The sequence below is a fragment of the Hyla sarda genome, chromosome 1 (genome assembly GCF_029499605.1).
Source record: "Hyla sarda isolate aHylSar1 chromosome 1, aHylSar1.hap1, whole genome shotgun sequence".
NCBI lineage: Eukaryota > Metazoa > Chordata > Amphibia > Anura > Hylidae > Hyla > Hyla sarda.
Genome location: NC_079189.1, coordinates 428572960 through 428581327, shown reverse-complemented (window position 1 = coordinate 428581327; position 8368 = coordinate 428572960). Strand labels below are relative to the sequence as shown.

Below are 8368 nucleotides of genomic sequence, written 5' to 3'. Positions count from 1 at the left end.
CAGAAGAGAAGGCTTTTGGAAAGCAAATTTTGCTGAAATGGTTTTTGGTGGGCATGTCGCATTGTGGAAGCCCCTATGGTGCCAGAACAGCAAAAAAACAACCCACATGGCATACTATTTTAGAAAATACACCCCTCAAGGAATGTAAAAAGAGGCACAGTGAGCCTTTACACCTCACAGGTGTTTTACGAATTTTTGTTAAATTTGGATGTGTAAATGAAAAAACATTTTTTTTCACTAAAATGCTGTTTTTTCCAGGGGTAATAGGAGAAAATGACCCCCCAAAATTTGTAACCTTATTTCTTCTGAGTATGGAAATACCCCATGTGTGGACGTCAAGTGCTCTGCTGGCGAACTACAATGCTCAGAAGAGGAGGAGCGCCATTGAGCTTTTGGGAGTGAATTTGTTTGGAATGGAAGTCAGGGGCCATGTGCGTTTACAAAGCTCCCCGTGGTGCCAGAACAGTGGACCCCCCACATGTGACCCCATTTTGGAAACTACACCCCCCACAGAATTTAATAAGGGGTGCAGTGAGTATTTACACCCCACCGTATTTACACGGACCACTGTTCCAAAATTTATGCGACACCTGTGGGGTATAAATGCTCACTGTACCCCTTATTACATTACATGAGGGGTGTCGTTTCCAAAATGGGGTCACATGTGGTGGGGGTCCATTGTTCTGGCCCTACGTTGGCTTTGTAAACACACGTGGCCTTCAATTCCGGACAAGTTTTCTCTTAAAACGCCCAATGTCGCCCCTCTCTTCTGAGCATTGTAGTGCACTCGCAGAGCACTGTACATCCACATATGGGGTATGATCTTACTCAGAATAAATTAGGTTACAAATTTTGGGGGGCTTTTTTCCTATTTTCCCTTGTGAAATGAAAAATTTAGGGTAACACCAGCATTTTAGTGGAAACATTTATTTTATTTTTTTCCCATCCAACTTTGACAAAAATTTGTCGAACACCTGTGGGGTGTTAAGGCTCACTTTACCCCTTGTTACAGTCCGTGAGGGGTGTAATTTCCAAAATGGAGTATTTTTTTTTTTTGTTTATGTCAGAACCGCTGTAAAATCAGCCACCGCTGTGCAAATCACCAATTTAGGCCTCAAATGTACATGGTGCACTCTCACTCCTGAGCCTTGTTGTGCACCCGCAGAGCATTTTACGCCCACATATGGGGTATTTCCGAGAAATTGCGTTACAATTTTTTGAGGGTCTTTTTTTCCTTTTACCGCTTGTGAAAATAAAAAGTATGGGGCAACACCAGCATGTTAGTGCAAATTTTTTTTATTTTTTTACACTAACAGGCTAGTGTAGCCCCCAACTTTTCCTTTTCATAAGGGGTAAAAGGAGAAAAAGCCCCCCAAAATTTGTAGTGTAATTTCTCCCGAGTACGGAAATACCCCATATGTGACCCTAATCTGTTTCCTTGAAATACGAAAGGGTTCTGAAGTGAGAGAGCACCATGCTCATTTGAGGACTAAATTAGGCATTGCATAGTGGTGGACATAGGGGTATTCTACGCCAGTGATTCCCAAACAGGGCTCCAGCTGTTGCTAAACTCCCAGCATACCTGGACAGTCAGTGGCTGTCCGGAAATGCTGGGAGTTATTGTTTTGCAACACCTGGAGTCTCCGTTTTGGAAACACTGCCGTACAATACATTTTTCATTTTTATTGGGGGGGGGGGGGGGGGGGACAGTGTAAGGGGGTGTATATGTTGTGTTTTACCCTTTATTATGTGTTAGTGTAGTGTAGTGTAGTATTTTTTCAGGGTACATTCACACTGCCGGAGGTTTACAGTGAGTTTCCCGCTAGAAGTTTGCGCTGCGGTCAAAAATTTGCCGGAGCTCAAACTTCAAGCAGGAAACTTACTGTACACTCGCCCGTGTGAATGTACATTGTACAATCACATGGGGGGCAAACCTCCAGCTATTTCAAAACTACAATTCCCAGCATGCACTGACAGACCGTGCATGCTGGGAGTTGTACTTGTTCAACAGCTGGAGGCACACTGGTTGGAAAACCTTCAGTTAGGTTCTGTTACCTAACTCAGTATTTTCCAACCAGTGTGCCTCCAGCTGTTGCAAAACTACAACTCCCAGCATGTACTGTTCGTCGAAGAGCATGCTTGAGATGTAGTTATGCAACAGCTGGCAGTACACAACTGCAACTCCCAGCATGCCAAGACAGCTGTGTGGGCATGCTAGGAGTTGTAGTTTTGCAAGATCTGGAGGACTACAGTTTAGAGACCACTGTACAGTGGTCTCAAACTGTAGCCCTCCAGCTGTTCCAATACTACAAATCCCAGCATGTCCAAACAGCTGTCTGGGCATGCTGGGAGTTGTAGTTTTGCAACATCTGGAGGGCTACATTTTGGAGACCACTGTTTCCCTGTTCTTCCCCGCCTATTGTGGGTGGGCAGAACAGGGAAACCGAAAGTTAACCCCCCGTCCCCGATCTGCTATTGATCGTCGCTTCTATACGACCAATAGCAGGGATAGGAGGGGTGGCACTTGTCAAAAGCAGCACCTGAAAGACTTTTTTTTTTTTTTTTTTTTAAAGCAGCAGGGGAACACTATCATGGGGGAGATTTATCAAAACCTGTCCAGAGGAAAAGTTGCCCAGTTGCCCATAGCAACCAATCAGATCACTTCTTTCAGTTTTCAGAGGGCTTTTCAAAAATGAAAGAAGTGATCTGATTGGCTGCTATGGGCAACTCAGCAACTTTTCCTCTGGACAGGTTTTGATAAATGTCTTTGTGTGGAAAAAGCAGTGTATAATTGAGGATTTTCCTAGTAGAGTGACGGAAAATATTGATTTTATTAAGACAGGAGGCGAATATCAGAATGCATTATCCTTCTTTATTTTGCCCATTAGCAGAAAGAATGACAGTGTTAAACATAAAAAGAAAAAGAAAACACAGGTGTCCAAGCACCTAGTAACCATAGCAACTCCCTCCTCCATCCCACCAATCCAAGCATAGACTGCCCTCTATAACCAAGCTGCAGCCCCTCCTCCTCCTCTTTCTTTATGCCGTGACGAAATCCAGCATCGAAACTGCAGAACTCGCGCGGCGGCGTCCACACGGAGGATCTTGAACCAATAACGCAGAACGTCAATCTTCAACAGGAACGATCAACCGGATAGGTCACGCAGCTGACCCCAACAAAGAACCGTGGCAAGGCAGAACCATTCTTCAATATCCTGAAAACAACAAAGGTTATAAATAATAACGGGTAGGGGAAACGGGTGGGATGATATTCGCCTCCTGTCTTAATAAAATCAATATTTTCCGTCACTCTACTAGGAAAATCCTCAATTTTATTGCAGACAGGAGGCTCATATCAGAATGCATGTTCAAAGCACAGTACATAGAGAAGCATCATAAATCCATCACAATACAGACATAGACACATGTACAGTAGGTTTAAAATAGAACGTACGGAATGTATCCTCGGACGACCAGTCGGCCGCCCTCAAGAGTTCCGAAAGCGAGCCACCCGTCTGAAGGACTTTGGTCGACATCGCACTCCTAGTGGAGTGAGCCGTGAACAGTGACACATCAATACCCGCTAAGGACATTGTCAATTTCACCCACCGAGCCAATGTCGGGGAGGAAACCGGTAAATATGGCGGACAATAGGAGATGAGGAGCTGCGCCGAACCCGTCGGACGACGCGTAGCTGTCTTCAACTCATAAGATCGAAGACATCGCACGACACACAATTTTGGGCGCGTCGGAAAAAATGGGAAGAAAACCGAACGTAGATCGGTTTTGGTCCTACGACAAATGGAAAAACGAACCCCATCGGGAACAAATTGTTTCCTGGAAATATCCAGGGCCCGTACGTCTGACACACGCTTGATGGAGACCAGACATAACAACATTGTCAATTTAAACGACAGGAGTTTAAGAGACAAGTCGTCATTGTCTTCCCATGTCTCAAACATGCGTAATACACTGCTAACATCCCACGTGGTGAGATATCGCGAAGAAGGCGGTCTCTTAAACCGCATCCCCCTCATAAGACGGCAGACAATAGGGTGTTGTCCAACCAGCAAGCCATCCACCAACCCATGGGAGGCGGAAATAGCCGAGCGATAAACGTTGATCGTGCGATAAGCTTTCCCCGCCTCAAAAGACTCCGAGAGGTAATTAATGACCTCCGCTACAGGGGCACGTACGGGATCCAAATCCCGTCGTGAGCACCAACGAAGCCAAAGTCCCCAGGCTGATCGATAAGCCGATCTGGTACCTGGAGCCCAAGCGTCATTGATGAGGTCAGAAGCCGATTGCGAAATGCGGCCCCCAAGCGAAGGTGTCCCGAGATCAACCATGCCAATAGCGGCAGTTGATCGTCCGATGTCAAGGGATGAAGATTCCCTGAGGGGTCTCGAAGCAACGTGAGTAGAGGCGGACACAACCTCGGCACATCTATGGCCATCCCCAGGACCTGGGGAAACCATGACTGAGTCGGCCACCAGGGGGTGATCAACACCAGCGTCGCTTTTTGGGACACCGTCTGCCATAATACTCTGGGGATCATGGCAAATGGCGGGAAGGCGTACAGAGTGCTCTGTGGCCACACTTGAAGAAACGCGTCCGTCGCCATGGCGTCCGGATCCGGTCGCCAACTGAAAAATCGTGGCAGCTGTCGATTGAGACGAGATGCGAATAAGTCGATACTCAATGGCCCCCACAGGGCATGGATCGCCTGGAACACCGTTGGTTCCAACATCCAATCGCTGGAGTCCGTGAGGTACCTGGAGTTCCAGTCCGCAATGGCGTTGGAAATTCCAGGAAGATACTCCGCGGTCAACAATATATTCCGCTGAAGGCAGAATTGCCAAAGGACCGTCGCGAGATCTGCGAGGATCTTGGATTTCGTGCCTCCCAGGCGGTTGATGTATTGAACGGCTGCTACATTGTCCATGCGCAGCAGGATACAACAATCCGACCTGTGGAAAGCGAAACTCCTCAGGGCAAAGGTGCCCACGAGAAGTTCCAGGCAATTGATGTGCAAACACATTTCTGATGGTGATCACTTGCCTCCGAACGTCGATGCCCCGCAGCGGGCACCCCAACCCCGCAGGCTGGCGTCTGATTCTATCACTAAGTCCGGTTTGGAATTGAAAATTGTCTTCCCATTCCAAACCTGGGCATGACGTAGCCACCACAGGAGTTCTCCCTTGGCTTCTGCGGATAGTGGCACTTCGATTGAGTAGGGCAAACCCTCCCTCAAGTGCCGAATCTTCAGTCTCTGCAGCGCCCTGTAGTGTAAGGGGGCAGGGAAGATCGCCTGGATGGAGGCTGTCAGCAGACCGACCACCCGAGCGAGCGCCCGCAATGAGACCACCTCTGCACGGAGAAGCTTCCGGATCTCCTTGCGGATCGTAGTCAGTTTCCTCGTGGGCAGACTCAGGGTGGCCAAGTGGGTATCCACCTCGAACCCCAGGAACTCCGTCCGTCGAGACGGCGTGAGTACCGACTTCTCTTCGTTGAGCAAAAAGCCCAACTCCGAGAGCACAGCGGCCGTCCATTGGACATGCTGCACGGCCAACGCGTACGTGGACGCCATGATCAGAATATCGTCGAGATAGACGATCAGGCGTACCCCCTGGCTCCTGAGCAAAGCCATGACCGGTCTCAGCAGTTTGGTGAAGCACCATGGTGCTGAAGAAAGGCCGAACGGGAGGCATGCAAATTCCCATTTGCGACCTTCCCAACAGAACTGAAGATATGGACGGGAAGAAAGGTGTATCGGCACGGTCAGATACGCGTCTTTCAGATCTATCTTCGCCAACCAGTCTCCTGGTAGCAAAAGATCTCTGAGAAGATGTATCCCCTCCATCTTGAAGTGGCGATACAAAACGTACTCGTTTAAATGTTTCAAGTTTATGACCGGGCGGTGACCTCCGTCCTTCTTTTTGACCAAGAAAATATTGCTCACATAACCCGGAGCGTCCCAAGACACCTCCTGAATGGCGTGCTTCAACTGCAGATCCATCAATTCTGAGCGGATCAGGGCCTTGTCGGCGTCCGCGAAGTGTATCGCTGGCGGCCAACAAGTCTGTATCGGAGGATAGAGAAATTCTATTTGATAGCCGATTACAGTTTGCAAGACCCACGGGTCGGATGTGATCCGGGACCAGGTCCGGAAAAAATACCCCAGCCTGCCCCCCACAGGAACCCATGTTAATGACAGAATAGGCAGTCTCACCTGTGCCCCTGGATCTTGGGTATCCGCGGCTGGCACCCCTCGCTCTCCACGGACGTCCTCTAGGCGGAAAGAATGGAGTCGAGGGCTGTGGTGGCTGGGGAACTGGTGTGTAATATTGTCTGTCAGGCATGTAGTGGCCCCTGTTATAGGGTCTATAGTTGGTGGCACGGCCGGAAGGGCGACCCCTACCCCTTCCAGCCCTGGGGAAAACCTTGTTAGCGCCCACCTTTTTTAAAGAGGATTGGGCTTTGTCAAGGCCCGAGAAAAGGCCAACATACTTATTTATATTTTTAAGAAAGGCCTCCCCGAATAGTAAACCGTCCGCTGGCGGACCAGGTTCGTCGGTAGCCAGGTGAGTAAGTTGGGGATCCAGCCGCATAAGGATGGATCTCCGGCGTTCCGTAGACGCCGCAGTGTTTGCATTGCCGAGCAAGCAAACTGCTCGTAATGCCCAGCCCCGTAAAATGTCTGCATCAATTACTTCACCTGAAGCGACAGCATGTTCGGCCAATTGTAAAATCTTAGTCATAGGCCCAAGGACATCCAACAATTTGTCCTGAACAGTTTTGAAAGATTTGTCAATACCCTTTTTAGGGTTTTTACCGGTCTTAACCAGATAGCGCACCAGAATGGGGTCCAACTCTGGCGTCGTGGCGACATTATTGGGCAGTGACGGTCGTGGACACTCCGCCCTCAGTTTATTGCGGTTGCGACCATCTAAAGATTTGCGCAGCCAAGCCGAAACATAATCAGCCACCTGTGACATGGGCGTCCACTCCCCCGAACGGGGGTGTTTGATATTCTCCGGGCTGAAGAATGGAATTCCCATGGAATCCAAGATCGCCCCGGGGGCGCTTGTGTCAGCGGAGCCATGTGGAGGAGAACGACTCGCGTTCCCTTCCAGATCCTCGTCCTCCAACTCATATAAATCATCATCCCCAGAGTCTGAGGTGCCATCTGAATCTTCAACAAAAGAGTCGGGTTTATTACGCCTGGAGGACCGAGAGGTTCCACCGGGCACGTCATCCCCATCTGTGGGGTTCTGAGCACTCACATTGGTATCCTCAGGAGGCACTGAGGTCTTAGTTAGTTTAGAACCACCTCCAATAGTAGGTGTATTGGTAAGGTGGGTATCTAAGTCGGAGCAATAGCGTCTCTTCCGGTCCGACTTGCCGGGTCTTAGTAGGCTGGAAGCCTGGGATTGTATGTGGGAGGCGACCAAGGGGGTATCTGAAGAGGCCGGCCCTTCCCGGTGTTGCCGTGACAACGCCATGGAAACAGATTTTGATATGCTGTCATTGACAGATGACATGGCGGAGGCCAGGGCGGATTGGACCGATGTAGACACCATCTGTTGCAATAATTCAGAAGGGGCTAGGATATGGTCCTGAGATGAATGAGTCAGCCCACCATTAGGTGGAGATAGCTGATCATCAGACATGATGTAGTTAAAATATGTATGGATGTACAATATAAGTGTGCAGTCCCAGCTGTAAGGAGAGAACAGACAGAGGGACTAGCATTAACTGCAGTGAATAAATAACATATAAATATACAAGAGTATACAATAAGAGAGAGAGAGAAAAATGTTCGCAATAATGCGCAGCGAAAAAATCCCACCCAGTTGCGAACTGGGTAAGGCGATATTAATGCGCCAGCGCCGAATGATGAACGGAGGGGCCGCGGGGAATCCCTGAGTCGGCGACCGACGAAACGGCCGGGCCGCGCAACCAAGGGACTCGCCGGGGCACCACACAGAAGGCCCCACACGTAGGCGAGGTAACAGGCCAAAACGCTCGCGAAGCGAACGTGCGGACACGCCCCCCTACAGCGCGCGAAGCGCTCAGGAGATCTCAGACTGAAAGCCGGAGAAGAAGGGGGGCGGAGTCAGGAAAAATGGCGGAGCGCCAAAGGGGAGAAAAAATAAGTGAGACAGAACAACGGTACAGTTCCCTGGGTTTGAAATACCGACCCAGAGGACGAAAAAAGGGGGAAACGGATATAGATATATAGATGTATATAGATAGAAAAAAGAGAGGGGGGAAGGGAGAGAGATAAAGATAGAGAGAGAGAGGGAGAGGGACCCTCGCTCCCTCAGAAGCTGGCCACAGAGGGCAGAAGTCCCCCAACCCTGGG

General features: G+C 49.4%; 1 protein-coding gene across 1 annotated transcript; it reads right to left on the bottom strand.

The window, feature by feature from the left end:
• Positions 1-3150: 3150 nt before the first annotated feature.
• LOC130309193 (uncharacterized) lies at positions 3151-7718 on the bottom strand. Its single transcript, XM_056552299.1, has 2 exons — positions 6233-7718; positions 3151-3215 (listed from the first exon to the last, which is right to left on the bottom strand). Exons 1-2 carry the CDS (start codon positions 7671-7673, stop codon positions 3208-3210), a joined length of 1449 nt encoding a protein of 482 aa, XP_056408274.1. The 5' UTR covers positions 7674-7718; the 3' UTR covers positions 3151-3207.
• Between the last annotated feature and the right edge of the window lie 650 nt (positions 7719-8368).

Excerpts from the sequence above, each read along its gene's own strand:
- LOC130309193 (XM_056552299.1), bottom strand. The coding sequence starts at position 7,673 with ATGTCTGATGATCAGCTATCTCCACCTAATGGTGGGCTGACTCATTCA.